The sequence below is a fragment of the Plectropomus leopardus genome, chromosome 3, assembly GCF_008729295.1.
Source record: "Plectropomus leopardus isolate mb chromosome 3, YSFRI_Pleo_2.0, whole genome shotgun sequence".
NCBI lineage: Eukaryota > Metazoa > Chordata > Actinopteri > Perciformes > Serranidae > Plectropomus > Plectropomus leopardus.
The window spans coordinates 9,204,280-9,225,955 of record NC_056465.1 but is presented as its reverse complement, the minus strand read 5'-3'; the positions used below and the strand labels follow the sequence as shown (position 1 = coordinate 9,225,955).

The window sequence follows — 21,676 nt, the reverse complement described above, 5'->3', positions numbered from 1 at the left end:
ACTGAACATTACATGCCAACTGTGTCACTGTGCAGAAGGAAGCATGCTTTTACTGCTGGCTCACCTAAACACCACTGAGCTAGTTAATGTTACAACTCAGCCGAGGAGGGCGCCATTAATGTTACATCTCGCGCTTTTACATGCACGAGCCTTTCATAGATGCATGTTCCATACATGAAGCATATGAGTGGGATTATATAGATCATCAGTGCCTGAAAAAACACAGGCTAGCATTTGCTAAATCAAAAAAAACTGAATCTAATCTGGCTAAAAAGCAGTCCCAAGCTTTATATATAGTAAGCAGACAAACACTGACTCCTGTTCAAAAACTCATCGGACCTACCCGAATCTCAAATGATCTATTTCGAATTCAAACCTGTGACTGACGTTTGCACCCCTTAATATAGGACAGGTAACTTCCAAGGAGGTTAATTTTCCCTGAACTGCTGATTAAACAGATGCTAGACAATGTGGGAATTTGACTTGTCCAGCCGCAGAGATCACTGACAAGAATTAACATCATGCTGCAGCTGACACACTTTCAGAGTTAATTATATCACCATTATAAAAAAGAAAATTAAGAAAGTCAAGAAAATTATCTTGTAATAAAAAAGAGACAAACATAAAAAAAACAAGGAAATTACCTGGGAAAAGTGCTTAAACATGTATCATAATTCTGTCACATAATTTCAGATATGTAATTATAATTATTTTGAATATACTTTTCCCCCAGCTTTCTCCCTTCACCATTTTCCCCTTGATATTTTCCCCTAACTTTTTGAAAATAATTTTCTAAATCTACTAATTTCTGGCATTTGTGGAAACTACAAGGTAATACGATAATACGAGGTAATTTAGGACATTTTATGTTAGATAACCAAGAAAACCACCAAAAACTCTACCAACTATTTTGCGTGTTACTCTTGTAAGTTGTTATGGTTCCCTGCTATATTTATATGAAGAAATTATGATGTTACGTAAAACATACTTTGGAAGCTTTGGACCTTCAAACATGTCGAGAACCCCTACCTCACTCCAAAAGCATGTGCAGGTAAGCAGCAGGTAAGGTAAAATGAGACAATTATGTTTTGTTTGTTTGTTTATTTGTTTGTTTGTTTTGTTGTTTTTTCAGTGGTTAGGCTTGAATCCATGTATCAGTTTAGTCATTAATTCTTTAAATCTTAGTGTAGCCTAACCTGTGGCTATTCATTAAAAACGTATGTAGTGCATTCCCTGTTCTCTCGCTGCCTGTGTCCTTAGTGTTACTTTTTCTACACAGGACATGCATGTGTTTGTAACAGTTATGGGTAATTCTGGACTATTGTTGCTGACATGAACTCACATATTCATATTTAAGTAGCAAAAATACTTAAAATGTCTGAAATGTGACAGGGTGGCAGACGAACAGCATAACTGATTTTATGGCACCTGGTAGTCTAAAAACATGCTGTTGTCAATGCAGAGAAATGTCAAATTTTACCTCAATGCATGACAGACTCACTGAAAACCCTTTTCCATAAAAATAAAGTGTAGTATGAAAAAAAGTTTAATTTGGAGTAAAACAACTATTTTTGTTGTTATACCTTTATTGTTTTAGCTGCAGGACTCGTGATAACAAAATGAGAAAACCAACATGCTACATGGCTTTCCTGGCTTTCCTTGATCTGTCCATACTGAGTATCAGACCAATAAAAATGATTGTTTCATGTAAAATATATTTGTAGCAACAACTCAAGGACATATTTGGTGACTGGCTGCTAATGTTAAGAAAGCACATGAAGCAAAACCTTGCTTGTACCACTTTATGTGATGTCCCATTTTACCTGATGTCCCACTTTACCTGAATTCAGCCTGTTTGCACAGATTAGCTTTGAGCGTTTAGTTTAGTGAACAGTCTTTCAGGGCAAACACGTTGAAACATTGGAATTAAAAACCGTTTTAATTACCGTAAAAAGTGAATATCAGCGTCAAACTTCGACTAGCATCCACGAGGAGGAGGTTCAAACCGCGAGACAACAGGTGTAGGGGTTAAATCGTCTCGTAGGGGGTGTGTGCGCAGAGAGGGAACAGCGGATGTTACCGCTTTACGACAACTCTCCGCCATTTCCGGCATAAACACATGCATGGTCCAAGCTACGAAAACATGAGAGGTCAAAAGTTATGATCCCAATCTACAGCAGAACCGGAACGTAACACACAAACATGGTAAGTCCGACTTGTTATTTACTGACTGTCATAACAATGTGACAAAGGCTGCATGGTCAGCAGTCCGCCGAAAAGTCCTCCCAAACGTACATTTTAAACGGCTAAGCTAATGTTAGCTTTATGACCCAACACGACGTGCCAGACGGAGCTAATGTTTGATTTACCGCTTTGATTAGCCAGTTTACCAAAGTTAGCATGTCAATAGATCATTAATATTGATTTAAATTACGTAGCTAACGTTAGATTTCGCAGTATGTCATAGCTTGGTCAAGCATCAGTTGTTTTCATTGCAGCTATTGGAGGATAGCTTGTTAGCAGGAGTTAGAGACTTTGTGTGTGTCCTCACAGTGACTGTCTGATGTGTCTCTGTCTTTGTTTGTGTCTGGCTCCAGGCCAGTTCCATGGTGGCAGTGGGACTGGCTCTGGCTGCAGCTGGATTTGCAGGTGAGGAACTGAAAGCTGAGGAGCTGGCACACTGATAAATAAGTTACTAAGCCTGAGAGTCAATGTGGAAAAGTAAGACAGAACATCAAGCACTTTGACACGACTACTATTTTAAATTTGAGTCTCCTGTAGACAGAAAATTTCTGAATTCTTCATGGAGAAAATAAGTTCTAAAACAAGTAAAACGGTAACGGTTAATCGTAACAAGTATTATATACAAAAGAGAAACAATAAAAGCGTGAAATGCAAAAAGTAGAAGAAGTACCAGAGATGCAGTTTTGCATGATAACTGGCACTCTTTTTTTTCACCTTTACTTCACCTCTCAGAGACGTTTTTTCATACAATACCTGCAGCAATTTTTTGAAACTGTTAAAAAAAGACATGGCAGTGAGTCAGTATTATCATGTAGGCTATTAATATCTGTAGAATAGTATTGTTATAATCATATTATCATCATTACACATTTCTTATGTTGAAAATAAATTGTAATTCAAAACAAAGAAAATGTAGCATCAGTTGAACTATTTTTTGCATACATTAGCCATATCATGATATTGATATGGGAAAAATAAACATCTCTCCCAACCTCATAACTAAAAATACAGTAAGTATCAGTGTCTCAATTTTTTTTTAAAAAAAAGGTAGAGAAGTTCTAAAATTATGCTGCATGTTTGCTCCCCCTCTTCTTTGTCTCCCAGGTCGATATGCCATGCAGGCTATTAAGCAGATGGAGCCTCAGATGAAACAGGCCCTTCAGAGCTTCCCCTCAACGGTAAGAAAGAAAACATGCACACTGGATCCATCTTGATCTCTCATATTACTTGTAAGAAGTTGTTTTTCTTAACAGCAATGATCATTTAGAAGGGACGGCATGGTGAACTGTTCACTGACTGTATATGTTGTTGCAGGCTTTCGGGGGAGGGTACTATAAAGGTGGATTTGATCCAAAGATGTCCAAGAGAGAAGCTTCCCTGGTTTTAGGTGTCAGGTATGTGGACACTCTTTCCATCACCCAGCACTGGGCCTCAGTTGGAGGATAACTTTGGACCCAATTTTTCCACGTGTTTTCATGTCAAAATGACAAATTGAAACAACTATTTTTCTGCAGCGGGCAGCAGCAAAGTAGGCGGTAATGTAACCTGTGTAGGCAGGCATTAATGATTCTCAAATAAAGTCCACTAAAAGTGCTTGTTTTTGCCACTGACAGGCTCAAATTATTATCCTGACAAAATTATGGGAAGGATCCCTACAGAGATAGACCTTTTTTTAAAGAATAAGATTCTTTTTGTTTAACCAGGAACAGCCCCTAAATCGGTATCACAAAACCCACCAGACTCCATATAAATAAACAGTAATCTTATCATCATAAAACACACTTCATTTAAAGACAACAGAAACAAAATAAAACTCTTATTCTATCACTATTACACCAATCACTGGCTCATAGCGAGCTCAGGGCTTTTTTCTGGTTACACAAAAAGAATCTTATTCTTCGACAAAAAGGCCCTTCTCTGTATGAATCCTTTCTGAAATGTTTTCAGACACTAAGAATGACAAATGAGCCTGTCTGTGGCAAAAACAAGCACTTTTAGTGGTCGTGCATTAAGGGTGCAGTCTGTTTCGCTGCTGTCAGCTGCAGCCCTCAAATTTAAAAGATATCTCTTTCCATTAATCACACAAAAACATGGGGAAACAGAGGCCAGGGTGAAACATACAGAGATTAACTTAAAGGCCACCAGTTACATGTTGCTGTACATTCAAGTCACACATTAAGGGATTAAGTCTGTGCTGCGTGTTAACCTGTCTCTCTCTGTCAATTTGCTAATCACCACTTCTCACACTGATTATTATCACATTAATAACAGACTTTTGTGCTGCTGTTCTGTCCTTCAGTCCCACAGCCAACAGGAATAAGATCAGGGAGGCACATAGAAAACTGATGATTCTCAACCATCCTGACAGAGGTACGTGGTGCTGTGAAACTTCACCATAAGATTTCTGGTAGACACACAAACTAACTAATAAACATTATATCAACAGTACTGCTTAAATCAACTTTGAATCTGTTCTAAAGGGGAAAGTGATGCATGCAGCATGATTGCAAAGATGATAAGATTTTAAATTCAATTTTTTTTTTTGAGTTCAGCAAAAAATAATCCTGAAATGTAACCATGAACATTGTGTGTTTGTCACAGGTGGATCTCCCTACTTAGCAGCGAAGATAAACGAAGCAAAGGATTTACTGGAAGGCCAGACAAAGAAACAAATGTGAAGGTGCAGGGGATGACCCAGACTTGATTTCACACTGCTCCTCTCCATGCTGTTGCACTGCACTTGACTTGAGCCATTACCAGACTTTTCTAATTGTTCTCAAATAAAATCACGCTGTATAACTTGTTAACGGAATTCTCCCTCCTTATTTTGTTTTAGAATGATATTCACATTTTTTTAGTCTTTCCTAAAATGTTACACTTAATCTCATATGCGCATTGAAATAGTTTTTGTTTGCATTTAATATTTTCAGACTGGACAATTACAGCAAACAAAACTTAATACACACATCACATATAGTAGATGGAGAAATAATTCTCTGGCAGTGAAGCAGCAGCGTTTGCAGCTTTGTCACTGGGTAAAAGAGCAAACCGTAAAGAGCTATGCCGATATCAATATGATTAAATTGTACTGGATTACACGCATGCATTGTATTCCTGTGAATCTCTCATGTATAGGTATGACACACGACAACCAATAAAAACATACAGAGCAATAACCAATGTTTTTACACTGATTGGTTATTACAGAAAAAAGCCACAGCATACCAAAAGTAGGATCTGATCTACTTAAAATCCTCAGTAAATGACCATTGGAGGTCCATGAAGCTATGTAATCCTTTTAGCGGCAATCACTGATGTCATGCCAATCCTTTCATTAATTTTTAGCTCAATGATCTGATGTGTAAACTGGAAAATGACTGTAATGTGTACAGAGACTGAAAATGCTCCTTTTTACTAACATGACATCACTGTGACCTGTTTGTCACCAACATGAAATGTGCTCCATTGTGATTGCACACACTTAGTGCAATTAGACCAAAGATGACATGCTTCGAAACCCCAAAAGTTTTTATGTGAAACAAAATAGCAGGTTTTCCTTGACCTTGAGTGCAGCAGGCGTGTCATATGCTAACGGTTGGAAAGAGGATGGAAAAGGCAAAAATTGAGACAATACGTGAAGAAACAAAAGGGGAAAAAAGAGCATGCAGTTATCATATACACAGTCCATGATTGCCTTTGAATAGAACATCTGTTAAAAAAGTTTGCAAGAAATTAATGCAAATGCCATCTTGCAAGTCCAACATCCTCCACTGACGACGCGCACCTAAATACAATGGTTCTGCTCAAAAAGCATGGCTATGCTGCTGCTTCGCTAGATAGCACCAAGGTTCCAAGAGTCCTAAGCAGAAGCGGGTTGAGAACCAGAGCTAATTTGATGAAAAAGGAGTATCTAAGAATTCAATTTGGAGAACCCACACTCTCAGGTGTAAAAAAAAAAAAAAGCAATAGAGCACCACCTTGCATCGTATATGAACCACTTCAGTCGCATTATGTTTCGTAAGAGAGTCAGACAGGTGAGTTTTAGATCTACATGGAAGATCAAGTTTATTTAAGAACTAACTGCATACAAAACATATTGCACATCAACCAACCAGAATGATCCTTAAAAAAAAAAAAAAAAAAAACATACTGTAGTTGACCCAACAAAAACACTTGGGATGTCACAACTCTCAGTAGTCCAAATTGTCATTTGTCTCGAAAGGAAACTCTAGGTTACACATGTTTTTAGTGTCAAGAAAAAGAAGAGCTTCTCTTGTTTTTGCTTTTTTTTTTTTTTTTTTTTTAAATACTGTACATTTTTTAAATAAATAAACCAAATAAATCTCCTTCCTCAGTGGAACAGTCATGACCAGTTTCCAGCCAGCCAGTCTGTGGAAGAACCATGAAAATGACATCATTGTCACCTGGGCTTGGTTTTCCAGAAACATCTTCAACACCAGGGTACTTAAAACAGGACTTTTGCTTTAGTGGGCACGTAGAAGTGGATATTAACGTCCAAGATACCGCAAACTGGCTTTTTGATTTGGATTTTGGGAGAAAACAACACTCATCTGTCTTGTCATACATTTGCAGAAAGTACCCGATGTTTGGCAATGTTTCCAGGAAACCCAGCGCTGATGGCTACATCTCTGTCCAGCACTTAACAGTAAACAGGCCAGTTTCCAGACTTAACTACAATCAACTTTTTAACAGAAAAAAGGTTATGTTTCAGTGCAAAGAAAACCTCTATTGTTTGTTTCTTTTCCAGACGATGCTGTAATAACATTTCTTGTATGACCAAAGTGGTTGCATATTGAAAAACAGAAAGCAGCTAATGTCAAACTCCTCAACAGATATATATATATATATATATAAATGATAACTGGACTCATTTCCCCACAAACATTAAGAATAGACACACCTGATTTTAAAAAGAGATGCCTCTGAAATCCTTTCAGGGTCTTTCAGTGTTTGCCTCCGTCTGCCTACAGTGCCATAAGGGTACATATAGCACAAGAAGACAACTCATGTGGTTCGACTGTGGCAGGCGAGGGTGACCGAGTAACAGAGACGAGTGAAAAGATTTCAGATGGTGTGCAGAGCCAGGCAACAACATGTTGAATCTACTCTCAAGGCACAACAGATGATCACGTGTATGTCAAACATACTTGGGTTTCCAACAAACCTATCTGCACTGTGGTACTGCTCATGCAGAATATTTAATTTACAAACTACAGATGCACAGAACATCCTGAAATATGTCGTGGAAGCATCTTTCGGAGTCGGACGTGTTGCTTTTCTAAAATCCTGCTTTGATATTATTTTGACTGATAAAAAAAGGAATTGCTGCATTGATACCATAGTATGGGTTTGAGTGGAATCCCTGTCTGCATTTTATAAATACTGCATCAGTCCGACCTCTCCCTGAGCTTCCGACGAAGAGTGGACTGAAAAGTACAGTTTAAGTACATCTGTAAGTGTGTGTTTGACTATCTTTGGCAAGCTCATACAGGAAGAACTATTGTAAAAAAAAACTGTTTTAAAATGAATAAGTGGACAGAACGTGTATGTAAAGGGGAGGCTGAGGTTCAGAACTCTAAACTTGCACCGTGGAACAGGTTTCAAATACTTGTCAGGTAAAAAAAAAAACCAAAACAACAGTGCTTGTGTTTGAATGTTTCATTTTAAAGGCTGCCCCAAAGACTCAGAGATTAAATTATGTGCAGCCAAAGAATTTCAAATATTTGAAACCATTTCCTTTGCTCAAGTCCGACTAAGAGAGTCCGTTTACCACTGGTTGCGGGTTAGAGTCCCCCTGGTAGGAGACTTTGGCGACATCTCCGGTGGCGTTGCTGCCCTCACTGGCAGCATCTTTAGAACCATTGGTGGTTGCCGGGGCAGACGGTGGGCTGTCCTCTGCAATGGCATCCACCTGACCCTGAACACAAAGGTTTGGCAGACAAATAATGCACCTCTAATGAATTCAAACAAATTCACCATGAAGAAGCCAATGAAAAAATCATAAAGCTGTATCTACATTCAGAAAAAAAAAACGTTCAAGAGATTTTATGAAAGATGTTCGAATGACAGAAAAAGAAGTTCTGGGATGAGAAAATTCACATGAATGCCCCCAGAGGTCACAACAAAAACTCAAAGTCTGCAAATTTTTTTTTCACAAATTGCCATACTATGCAGAAACATGGCTCATGAAAGTAAATGTGGGGTTGATGTTAAGAAACTTTTTATCAATTTACTGGTTGCATATCAATGTTCAGTAATTTGTAATATTGTATTAGGGTGTTAAGATTAGATGCTGTCCAAGTAGAGTGACCTAGACTAGTAAGAATAGTTATTTATGGCATTAAGCCTTATAACAAATCAGGTAAAGCCATACTATAGTGGTTTTTGGGAATTAGGGTTCCCACAGCTTAAGTCAGGTTAGATATACGACTTTAAGATGTTTTAATGCCACTTGCAATAAAATTCTAATCATATAACCAAAATTTGGGGAAAAAGACTTTTAAAATGCAATGTCAGAAAAAAATTATCATAAAATCCAACTTCCCATGTCTTAGCATTTTTATGAGTTTTGAAAGATTTAGACATTTTAATACCAACCAGGGCCTTATGTTTAGATTCGTGAATTAAATGCATTTTAAGACTTTTTAAGGATCAACAGGGTCCCTGGGAATGTAGCAGCACGTCTGGAACAAAATCATTAATAGAAAGCTTCAAATTATCAAATTATTATCAATCTTCATTATACTTGGATATAAACATGATTCTGCACTGAGTCGCTAGTTACAGCCAACCTATCACCCAGACGCTTCCACACTACGACTTAAAGCCCACGAACACACCAAAGTCAGAATAATGAATTCCCAACATGGGAAATGGGACCATCTGAGGAGTACTTTAAAGCACCACTACTACTAGTGTCATTTCAGTACTAACCACATCCTTGTTTTTCTTGTTGTCCTTGGTGGCGGTCATCTGTCTGCTCTGAGATTCAGCCCGGGATATGTAGTCAGCCACCGTCACTGCACGTGGAAAACAACAGAGAAAAGAAATGTCATGACACCGTCTATTTATAGAAGCCAAAATGCTCTCTTAGTGCTGAGAAGCACAGCGTATCTGTTCCAAACATTCAGAACTTATCCACAATATTGATTTCACACTTCACATCCACTGTAGTTTGCTAATAAACATGGACAGTGGCAGGAGTTGCAAATGAGGAAATGTGGAGAAAATCCTTTTTCACATTCGCCTCATTGTTGGTCAACTGCCGTGGAGAGCAAGCATGTTGGACAGTTTCGACATCATTACAGTAGATCCCGTCTGGCAGTCTGAAAGGAGCTTTTTAGCACTCTTAGACTCTCCAAAAAGCACTTCTTCTTGTAGAATACACTAGCTTTACTGGAGGCCACATATACACATCACAGAAAAGGAAGTAAGAGGTCAGCTATGACACACCACACAAACCAAAAGTGCTGCTGATAGCCTGACAACATGTAAAAGCAAACACGCTGTAGCCTGGCTGTTAGTGGACAAGTGAAAAAAGTAGATGCATACTTTCAATTTGCACAACAAACCAGTGTGGACAGTGAGTAAGCCAATCATGTCATCATTTAGCAAAAAGCAAGCAAAAACTCAGTTACCATGTGATCAAAATGATAGATCAATTTAATTAACTTTCGGGTTTAGTTTTTTGTTGGTGTCACATAAAAAAAAAGGCCTTGTGCGCAACCTTTTTAGTCAAGCAATTAGGAGCTCTTTACAGGATGGGGGGGTGGATACTCGCAGTTGCCATGGTTACCTGGCTGCCTCTCCTCAGGCAGGCGGACACGGCGACGCCGACTACGGTTACGGCGCTGAGGTTTAGCTTCTGAGTCATCTAAGGGTGTTAAGTCATCACAAAGAGAGGGATTTGGGCTTAAAATGCCTTTAAACCAGAGGCCTGTCTTTGAACTGCACAGCTCCGACAGCTAAAAACACCAGTTAGCTGAAAAAATGTATGACTGGCTTTTTTTTTTTTTAACAATATATTCTGCAAAAACTCTGACTGCTTTGTGACTATTGTACTCGGACAACATTTTACGTGTATGTGTTGTTTGTTCAGGGAGAAGTCTTGTAAAATGATCTTTCTAATTATAGTGACTTTCCTACCTATTCCATTTTCACTCATTGAAGCGTTGTCTGACTCGCTCATGCCATCCATCAGTGTGGTGTCCTCGTCTGTCCTGCGCCGCCGAGATCTTCTGCGGCGGTTTGCAGGCAAGTTGGACTCGCTGGCATCTGTATCAGCTGTCTGGTCAGTCTCAGTGTTTGTCTCTGCGGCTCCGTAGCCATGATTATCCTCATGGTACTGATGCCCTGCTGCAGAGTCAGATTCAAAGAAAACAGGTCGCACCTTGAGTCAAACCACCAAATGACAAAGTTTTGTAATTGTGTGTGTCCCACTCTAATATCCTCTTAGAGGGAATTTTACCAGAGCTGTTGCTGTATCCTCCTCTTCCTCCTCTCCCACGTCCTCCAGGCCCTCCTCTGCCTCGACCAGGTCCAGGCCTCCTACGGCCATCTCTTTGTGGTCTGGAGCCTCTCTCCCTCTCCCTGCAAATCAATATCAGTATTGACTGTCAGTCAACAATTCAATCAGTGACTAATATGTGCATCTTCCACTAAAGACAGCTTGAAATTTTGTGCGTCTTTAGGTTTGATTTTTATCTGTTTTATTTTCTTTAACTCACCTGTTGTCCTGGTCCTCTGCAGCAAGAGACCAGTCACTGAGCTCATCCCTGCGCTCTGAATCAGTCTCAGAGGCGTTGGACTGCTCTGAGTTGGTGCCTGAAAAATCAAGCACACACCAGGGTTCCCACACATATTCATGGAAGAAAATCTCAAACCTTTGCCATGACTTTTCAAGGACCCATAATATTTTGATTTTACTGCCCTCGCTTGGTCTTTTTCAAACATATCTGGGTCCAACTTTATTTAACACAATTTCAGCTTGCTGGCATAAGAAGAGGTACAATGTCGGGAGAAACTGTCTGTGATGGTTAGCAAGACATTGCCACACATCAACGCATATTAGAGCTATGTTACATCAGTAACTACAGACAAAAAAATGTGCATTATGCTGCATTACATGTAAAGTAGCCATGGAAGATTACTGGGATAATTTCATACACACAACAAAATTCTATAACTTTTCCAAAACTTCTACTATTAAAATGTGATAATGACATTGCATGGCTTTTTCAGATTATCCATGACCATGGGAACCCAGAAACACACAAGTGACAGGCCCGGACACAGATGGGCTAGGACAGATGTTAAAATGCTGGGACAGAGTTAAATTGTTTGTTTTTTTGTTTGTTTGTATGTTTGTTTGTTTTGGGTTTTTTTTTGGTCCAGACATTTTAAATTCAGCACCGTTATCTTTCCAATTTCTTGCAAAAATGGCACATTCTTTCACAATTTGTAACACCACTTTATCTTGCGGCGAATGAGTGGATTTGCTGGATTCTTACCATATCCAGTGCTGTAGCCGTGGCCTCTGCGCCCACGCCCTCGACCGTTGTAGGAGCGACTGCCGTGTAAAGAAGACGAGGAAGCATTGGCACTGCCATCTGCATTATACCCTCCTCCTCTTTCCCCTCTCTCTCTGTCACCCGGGCGGTGGCCCTGGGTGATCTGACGTAACTGCTCATCAATCTGCATCCTCTCCAGACGAAGCTGCTCAACCTCCTAGAGAAAACCAAATGGAAAATAGCAAGAAAAAATGATGAAAATAAGACAAAGAAAAGCAAGAAACAGATGTTTCTGATTGCAATTTTTTTTGTGACTTTGAATTGTATTTCTGAAGACAGATCATCACTGGATACAAAAGCACAATCATCATACACACATCTCCATCACAGCCAGTGTGCTTTGTGTTGCATATTCTGAATCTTGCTAGGCTGCTTCCCTGTGTATAATCCACAATCTGCCTCAGCTCTTCCTCTAGCTGCTGGCCCTCTGCAAGAAGCTCCACCATGTCCTACACACACACACACACCGTGCAAAACAAACACACACACACACACAGCACCAACACAAACCGAAACATGCACAAAACGAGACACACATATACACACGTACAAAGTGCAAAACATACACACGGTGAAATTCACACAGCAAAACAAAGTGATGATCTGTGAAGATTATCATACATCTGTATGGCATTTACTATTAACACTTTAGACTGAAAATGTCAAAATAATAATAATAATCAGCCAGCAAATTGTTTAGAGGGTTAGATTTGTCCTGCTGGTCAATATTTAAATATCTTGAGTAAATGTCCAGCTGATTGTTATCAAACTTCAAACTAACTTGAGCTCCTTGCACTCCTCTGCTTGTGCAGTCAGTTTTTTTCCCTGTTAAGCTGTTATCCTCAAAGTAAAATAAACTCAAAAAGATTTGTTTTCCTGATGCTGCAACACACTTCTTTGATTTATTTTCCACAAAACCTACAATGTGATCAATTAATCACTGTCAGCTGGTGAGCTGACGTTGACAAATCCTGATGCTCTTCATCTTGTGTTTAATCTAGTGACAGCTGAAAAAAAGTAACCGCCCATAAAATATATGGCTTCTATATATTAAACTATATATAGTTTAATATTTTATATCATGAAAAGTGTGTAAAATCTTTATGATGTTAGCAAAGGCAGTTTTGTATGGAAATGATTCCAACATGTGTCCATTGAGCCACTTCGTGCTGCCAATAGAATGAAACACTGGTTGGCCAGGAGAGGCAGCCCGAAATTGCTGAAAAATTGTAGCTGAGGCAGTGACTGAAAGCAAAGAAAATTGGCAAAAACAGACACAAACATGCATCAAAACAAGCCTTTTCCATATTCAGCACACATAAACACACAGGTACATAGAAATCCTTACATTGAGGTAAGAGATGTGGTACTCCAGCAACACCTGAACATTGCCAATACTCTCCTTAGTACCGACAAAGGTAAATGGGACCATTCCCTGTGTCAACAAAACAAAAAAACACAACACACATGTTAGTATGGGACTGAGTGAGTGAAGAAGAAAGAGCGTGTCCACATTATTTGTATAGATAACACAAAATGATGCTCTACAAGCAGTTTCATCAGTAGCGGTAAAGACGAGTAGCAGGCTTACTTCCTGTCGGGGCTGCTTGTTGTCATTGTCTCCTTCTATCCTGACCCTCACCACACCAGACTTGTCCACAATCTCCTGGATGACCTTACCATTCTTACCAATCACTTTGCCTGGGGACACAGAGACACACACAAAGATACTGTAATGATTAGATGACTGTTGTACAATGTTTAACACATAATTGTCTGTAATGTGGCACCACTATCACGACCAATTTATAGATGCATGATTTCCCCTAGTAAAGTTTTGGGGATTTCCAGACTCCTGCAGTATTTGTGTGTGTCTACATACCAACAAGGTTCCTGGGCACCTGGACAGAGTCCTCCAGAAACTCCAGGTAGTTCCTGGCCTTCTTCACTGCCTCTGCTGTCTGATAGACAACACAGGTTTATTTCATCTGTTATAAATTCAACTAACACACAAGCACAGTCAACAGCAAGCATCTATAAATTCTACATACCAAATGTAGTAACTTAATCATGACAAGAGATGAAAATATCTACAACTACAGTAAAATAATTAATGCATCAAGTAGACTCTCCCACATACGTATGTAGACGTATGTATATTTAGTCCTTTTCCCTATTTTTGAAACACTGATGTCTCCATCAGCACTAAGGCACACAACACCCTACCTCTCCATAAATCCTGAAAGTGCCAGTCTCCTCATCCAGGTCAATGGCAGAGACACCTGGAACTTTCCGTGCTTGCTGGATGTTGCTGCCATGACTGCCGATGGCCAGGCCCATCAGATCCGTTCTCACAGTGAACTCCTCCTGGAAGGACGACACCAGCTGCCTGGAGCTCTGCAAACACAAACACACACACACACACACACACACACACACACACACACACACACACAAAAGGGCAAAGTTCGATTGGTTACTGGTTCATCTTTTAAAGTCAGTTTTTTGTTTTTAATGAATTCATAATCATTGAACCTAACCGTTATAGCCAAAACTGACAAAACAAAAGTCATCAAAAACTTTTCTCTAACAAATTTTGAAAATGCTATTCATCTCAAACAGATAAACAGAATTTTCTGACAAGATGAAGAGTAACATATCGCACATTGTTTCTTTTCCATTTAACTCTTTATTATCAAAACTATTAGCTGTTTCTGTGAAACTGGCCAAAACAAAGTCAATTTAGCCAATTTAGATACTCTGTACAACTAACTCTATTACCAATACTGTTTTCTCCCTTAATCTGAGGTCTGAGCATTAAACAATATAACTTCAGGGAGTATTTTGGGGATAACATGAATTCAAAATATTAAAATTTATTGGTACTCCAAAACATTTTGACTATCACAGGCTACTTCTAAGCAAAATCACAAATGCTCCTATAAAAAGTAAAAAAAAAAAAAAAAAAACTTCAAAACTCCATATGTTATGGTCATATTTTTAACTGTCCTTTATGTCACCATGGTGACTTACTGACTTTCAAATCAGGAGGTTAAGGTTGCCAATAATACCCCATCTTCGAAGAGTACTAAGCTGCTTGTGTGATGTTCAGATCACCACAGTGAATAACCCCACTGACCTCCAGGTGTTTTGTGGCCTCATGGTTGCGTGACATTAAGAGCAGCTTGGTCCTGATGCTGCGCAGGTGCATGTCACTCAGCAAGGACACACGCTTCACTGTCGACTCATTGGTGGACTACATGCACACACATACACACACACACACACACACAAACACAGAGGAAACACATGAAAGACTTAACATACGCTGAACTGTTCTCTTATCGATGACAACTAGAAAGACATCATCCAATATACAAACATCAGCAGGACAAAGTTGAAAAATATCATGTAGATGCTGTTTTCATATATATTTCAAAATATCCCCACAAGATTATAGCAAAGCAGTTACCACAATCAGTAGTTGGCTGGTCTCAGGGCAGTATGAGATGCGACAGGCTCCAACAGCTTTCTTAAAGTCCTTATGGGCATTCTCATTCTGGCACCTGAAATGTGACAAAAATGTAATACTTAAAATTTTCCAATTTCTGATGTAACAACCCCTACATCTGACCTAGAGCTGACGGGGGATTGGGATCAGAGAAATATTGAGAGAAATGCAAAGTACAGACAATATATAACACCTACAACAAAAGATATCTACTGTATAAATGCATGCTCTCATTAATTTTGAAGAGAAAAAGTGTGTGAATTTAATATTTGTCCCTCCCTTCAGTTGTTACTGTAAAGCGGCGGTACATACGCTTCTTGTAGATCCTGAGGAACAGGGACAGTGCACTTGTGAAAGGAGTTCTTGGTGATGGCCTTGTTAGGGTTGACAGGACGCAGACGCTCAAAGGTCACTATCTCATTGTAGGTAGCGTCGCAGGCTGCATACTCTATCACATAGAACTGAAAAGATAGACAGGCTCAGTGTGTAAAATAAAACCTACAGACGCCAGCATGACTGAGTTTGGTTGATTTATATTGTTACAATAATAAAGAGCCTATTTTAAACCACAAAAGCACTATTTAAGCTAGGTTAGCATTGTCCACTCAACATTCTGCTAGTTACAGGGTATTTGATGGCTGCAATATTGGTTTAATGAATTATCATACTACTACAAAAGAAAATTAGTTAGCGCTTAATACTGCTGGATTTTATTTTAATGTAAACAATGAGTGTTCCGTATGAAAACACATCTTCATAAGGAACAATACTCACAGATCCCTTCATCATGCGGACTTTAGCCAGCCACCAACCACAAGGCTCCTGCTCATTAGCTCTGGAGAGGATCTGACAGGAGATTAACACCAAAACACAGTGAGGGATAAGGAGGGAAACAAGGAAAGGAAAAAAAAAAGAATATATGCGTGCCTTCCTCACCTCCACCTCATCGCCCTCTCCCATCTCCTTCTTGGCGTCAGCGGGCGGTGGCAACCTGACATCACTAAAGGGCACCTGGCGCTCTGGCTGCCAACTGTAAAATTCAAGATAATTTCTTAGCGTGTAAAAACATAGTAGTGCACTTTGTTTCTCTTAAAATTTAACCCCAAAATGTTTTATGAAAACAGCTGGAATATGGGGTAATGATAAACTCACTTGTTCTCAAAGGCAATGGTGAGAGAGTCATCGTGGATATCTTTGACAAAGCCCTGCAGAACAGACACAAACAGGGACAAGAGAATATAACAACCGACTGAAATAAAGTGCCACCTATTTAACTTCCACTGACAGAACAGGATGCAGAAAGAGTTCAATTTTAATTCTTCAAGGAGCCTTTTCTTTGTGATACATATAAAGATATTAAGAGGCGTGCAGTATGTGGTTAAATTTACAGTACTGCTATATAAAGGGCACAAAAATACGTACATTTAGTCGGTAATCTAACTTGTTTAACAAAGCGCCTTAAAAACCTATAGTGGTCTTGGCCCTGGACAACAGTTCCCATCTACAACTTTTCCAAGCAAGTTCTGCTGAATATAGTAACAGAGACATGCTTTAGTCAAGTTTTCATGTCATCTTTCAAAGCTTTTGGATATCGAAAACAAAACTCCATTCAAACCAATTGTTCTTGGTTGTCAGCATGAGTCTTAGCAGCTTGAAATCTGCGCAAACAAAACTGAGGGGCTGAAATTATTTGTTACTATTTTGGTATTCAGTTCAGTAAAACACAAGCTGGAATGATTTAAGAATTTGGAATGCTGATATTATTCTAAATCATCACTGATAGATACATCCCTAGTTGAATATGTGTTTTTTTTTCCACTGTGTTTTGCATGTCTCAATATAGCTCAAGACCAGCTGTAAGGAAGCTTATTGACCAGCCATAAACAAACACAGAACTGAATATGTCCCAAGTATTCAGGAGCTTAAAATTGTGAAATGTAAGCCACCTTCTCGTCCTGTTTGATTGTGGGGTGTCAGTTACATTGTATTTTAATAGAAACATAGAATCATAGCCATAACACTCAAAAGATTTCAGCCTTGGCAAATGACAAGCGAGCAAGTGGACAAAATGAGTCATGAAACCAGGGTTGGGTCGCTGGGTACACAGGGCAAAATATTGAGGACAGTATCAAATAGTAGCACAGGAGTCATGTGAGAAGCTGAGTCGAGGCCAGGGAGGAAAATGAAAGAAGGAAAGAAGTCCATGTAGCAGAGGAGACGAGGGGAGGAGAGAGGAAACACACCGAGGAGGAGATGGGAGGAAAAGAGACGGGACTGTTGCAGACAGCAGGTCTAGAAATAGCTTTTAAGTCTACGGTATCAGTGACCCTCTCCTGGCATGCCAGCTGGTCAGGATTGACAAGGAACAGCTGGCTCACACATACAAAAAATAGCTTCGGCGTGATGAGGTATCAAATAATAGACAGCCGCTTAGTAAATGCAGTTAAACAGAGCTCAAAATCACTGTAATAACTAGCCAAGACATCACACACGTTAATAAGATGTATAATTATCGACTATAATAACTAATAAAGTCTGTAGTATCCGAATAAATCATACACGGTCACATTTGGCAGCACATATTTTACAGCGCAGCGTCTCAACGGAATTTAACATTACTCAAGCCACATCTTTTGACGTCAACAGTTAGGCAACTAGCAAGTTGGCTAACTTTTAGCTCAAAGAAGCTGCAGCAAAACGCCAAGCACTATTAATAAAAGCATTTCTCGGTTATTCGTTCACATAATCGGAGATAACATCTCGTTTCGTCCATTCTGAGTGTAAAGAAAGGTCGCTTAAAAAAGTGACAGTAGGCGAAGACGAGCGAGCGATGCTAAAGCTTAGCCGGCTAATTTCGGCTAGCGTTGCTAGTGGAGGCTAATGGCAGGCAGCTAGTGGCGTCAGAGCACGTCGGAAATAGTTGCTCTGTTCCGTAAGATTTTAGCTCAAATATTGCATCGTGTATGGTGGCTAGCGGGTTTGACGCTGAGCTGATAAGCAGGTATTTACCTTATAATAAGCCCCGTTGGAGCCACGGACCTCCACCGCCAGTTCTTCCATATTGGAAACGCAAAGGATGTTGGGACGACAGGTGCTCCTTGAAGCATCGGGGGAGAAGTTTGAAGGCTGCAGAGGTAGCTGCTCTGTGGCTGTGCTATGTTTAGTGTTTGCTGTTGTATAAATATAACTCACCGAAAAAGCTCGATTGCGTCTCTTTACGCCAATAATCCAACAAATTAAAGCCTCATTTGCGATCTGCCTGCTCTATTTTGGTTGTCGTGGCCCTTTAAGAGAGTGTAATGAAGTCAGTGATGGAAAGTAACCAAGTATATTTACTCGAGTACTGTGCATAAGATAATATACAGTTTGAGGTAGGCTACTTGTACTTTACTTGAGTATTTCCATTTCATGCTACTTCAATCAATCAATCAATCAGACTTCATTTGTATATTGTATTTCATATGTTAAAAAAAACATGAATCCCTCAGTGTTTAAGAAATGATTTTACAAAAATTGCACAGAGAGGTGCATCAGTGTTTCTGTTACACATTATGAGCATAGAACTGTGTTATTGTGCATTACAAACAAATAGCAGATAGAACTGGAGTTATGGGCATGGATTTAGTTTGAGGTTCATGGTAACATTATTATACACAATAAATGTCAGTGTCAGCAGTTGAACAAAGCTGCACAGACGGTTTGCCACTGGGAAGAAAAATCTCCTGTGGAAAGGTGATATCACGTTGCTTCTGGGGGGAGGTTAGGAGGTACAATTGTCCATAAAATACTGTAAACATGTAAATGTATCTTAGGGGAAATGATAGCAACATTATAATATACCTGGGGTCATTTTGGGTCATTTTTGTGTATGATGTTTGAAGTAAAAAAAATGCTCATAATAATACTGTTATGGTTTAGTTCAGTGAAAGAATGAATGAGTATTTTTACTATATATATATATATATATATATATATATATATATATATATATATATATATATATATATATATATGGTCATAATAGCAGAATTATTATTTTTGCTATAACAACAGTTGTTTTGAACTCCTTTAAATCAAATGTAGCTGCCTCACATCCACACATCCCCAATACCCATACTTTAAAAATGTCATTCTTTCATTTTTTTCCCCTTAATTTTAAAGCACATTTGTCCCAATACAACCTTAGGTTTTCCATATGTATTACTTATTTGATATAAATAATTTGCTGTATATTTTTGGATCACGTTCAGACTTGTCTGTGGTCTATCCCCAGTCTAAAAACGTACTATTACATTCTAAAATGACACTTTGCAGGTACTACAGTAAAAAAAAATAGTGAGCAGTAGAGAAAAGTTAGAGAATAGTTTGAGGAATCATCCCTTATCCTAAGTAAATTTCCCATTGTGCTTGCATCAAGATGGAAAGAAGATAGACACAGCACCTGAGACCTTATTTCACAACTAAAGAGTTATGAGTATGATTATAGTTACTTTATTTTACAGGTGTGGATTAGATCCAGTGAATCTCTGCTATGTTAAAACCAGAAACATCCACAGCTCTTTCTGAAAGTTTCACACTTAGAGCAACAAGAGTCTAAGTTTAACTATTTTTTTTTTCATTTAGTTATGCAGAAGAATTACCAACAATTTTAGCTGATCCTCAGTGTAAATGCAGTTGTAATGTAATTTGCTGCATTGCTGTTCTGTGATGAGCCAGTTGAGCCTTTTTACTGTCAAATTTCTGAAGTCAGAGTTATCATAATCATTTTAGAAGATACTCATACAGAGGAAGTGATGCAATACTATGTAAAAGTTGTGGAATAAAAAGCATCTATCTTCAAGGCTCAAATATGCCAAAAAAAAAAAAACGTTTTTTTTTTAAGTTATATTTACTCTTGCTGATGTGATTTGAACATCTGAGACTTTATTCATTCAGCTCATATATAGTTGGAGATAATTGGAGGGTTTTGTTTTTTTGTTTTTTTTGGCTGGATATATGTTTTATTCACATTCACAGATTCTTGGACAGGGCTGACAAACACACATTAGACTGTACACTGACTGTAGCAGTTAGTCAAACAGAGAGAAGACAGTCTTTTTGAAACAACCACTGTGACACCTAGTGGCCAATAGATAACCTCCTCTGGACTGTTACTCCTCTACATCAGATATTAATTCTGTTTTGGCACCAGCATGACACTGCACCAGAGATACACTGCAAAGCTCAGTGGTGAAATAAACTGCAATGACAGTCAAATCAAGTCAAACGGAAACAATACATGTTATTAGAAATGTATTTAAGGAAATAAATTGAGACATATTGGTCAGTGTTGGGCTCACAAAACAATCAAGTTGTGTTAGGTGATCAATTTTAAGATGTCAGCATGTTGGAAAAATCACTGCTGCATTGTCACAAAATTAAAATGATCACTCACAACAAAATGCTGGACATGATCCTAAAATAAATTCAGCTGAGAGAAGGTAAAAAAAAAAAAGTGGTCACCAACACCAAAATTCAAGAAGCAGCTACCACAAATACACATATAAATGCAGGACGATGAAAAAATCTGCCATAATATATGTTTGCTGATGCTATGAAAGGTTTTTGCAAATCAGAATATGCCTTTATTTTCTGTTATGATCAAAAAAAAAACACACAGGCTTACTTATTTTTCATCTATAGTCAAAATCTCTCCAGTAATATATATGGCCAAAAACTACAAAGAAGTTTTATAATTTACTGACCGTGCTACATTCAACAGGTTCATTTGTAGATAAGGTTGTTTTTTTTGTCTCGTACTTCAGTTCTTTTTGTTAATGATGACCAAAATAATAATTTTTTTAAAGGGGAGGCACATGACAACCCCAATGGAAAATATTTAAATAATTTTTTATTTTATCATTTACAACATAAAGACCAAAAATTTACAAAAAAAACCCTGATCTTATAATACTAATACTAGACTTGTCTTTATCCCACAATGACCCCATGAGGAGCTACACAGACATACAATAGTCGAATATGTAGAAAAACAAAAGAAACTGATACAAAGAAAGTCAACATTAACGACTTATCGCCTATAAGTGAAATCAAACTGGGCAAATGTAATCAAATAAAGAAAAATAAATCTAAAAACACTGTTAATTAAATAAAGACAGATGCACATGAGCAAATAAAAGCTTCCTAAAAGTAACTGTTATGAACACATAATGCAATATGTATAGTTATACCAAAAGCATATGACAAAATAGCTTTAAATGACACTGTGTAGCATCAAATCATGGAGATGATCAGATGCAGTGTGATTTAAGTTTGAGAGGAAACTGCTGAT

The 21,676-nt window shown here is 38.5% G+C and overlaps 2 protein-coding genes across 8 annotated transcripts; one reads left to right on the top strand and one right to left on the bottom strand.

Annotated features, from left to right (window-relative positions):
- Positions 1-2,094: 2,094 nt before the first annotated feature.
- Positions 2,095-5,051, top strand: dnajc19 (DnaJ (Hsp40) homolog, subfamily C, member 19). The gene is made up of 6 exons (XM_042483698.1): positions 2,095-2,205; positions 2,598-2,649; positions 3,349-3,422; positions 3,559-3,638; positions 4,544-4,614; positions 4,846-5,051. Exons 1-6 carry the CDS (start codon positions 2,203-2,205, stop codon positions 4,920-4,922), a joined length of 357 nt encoding a protein of 118 aa, XP_042339632.1. The 5' UTR covers positions 2,095-2,202; the 3' UTR covers positions 4,923-5,051.
- A 1,232-nt stretch (positions 5,052-6,283) lies between these two features.
- On the bottom strand, positions 6,284-18,460 carry fxr1 (fragile X mental retardation, autosomal homolog 1). 7 transcript variants are annotated; one of them, XM_042514149.1, is made up of 19 exons: positions 18,355-18,460; positions 16,498-16,550; positions 16,282-16,375; positions 16,120-16,191; positions 15,658-15,806; positions 15,307-15,400; positions 14,974-15,090; positions 14,061-14,231; positions 13,717-13,795; positions 13,426-13,535; positions 13,183-13,278; positions 12,152-12,283; positions 11,775-11,991; positions 10,992-11,088; positions 10,733-10,854; positions 10,411-10,620; positions 10,061-10,138; positions 9,199-9,284; positions 6,284-8,182 (listed from the first exon to the last, which is right to left on the bottom strand). In XM_042514149.1, the coding sequence occupies exons 1-19, from the start codon at positions 18,403-18,405 to the stop codon at positions 8,018-8,020; spliced, it is 2,193 nt and encodes a 730-aa protein (XP_042370083.1). In that variant the 5' UTR covers positions 18,406-18,460; the 3' UTR covers positions 6,284-8,017. The 7 variants fall into 7 exon arrangements, with proteins under 7 accessions (XP_042370083.1, XP_042370090.1, XP_042370099.1 ...); XM_042514156.1 differs by having other exon boundaries at positions 13,183-13,275; XM_042514165.1 differs by having other exon boundaries at positions 13,183-13,269.
- Between the last annotated feature and the right edge of the window lie 3,216 nt (positions 18,461-21,676).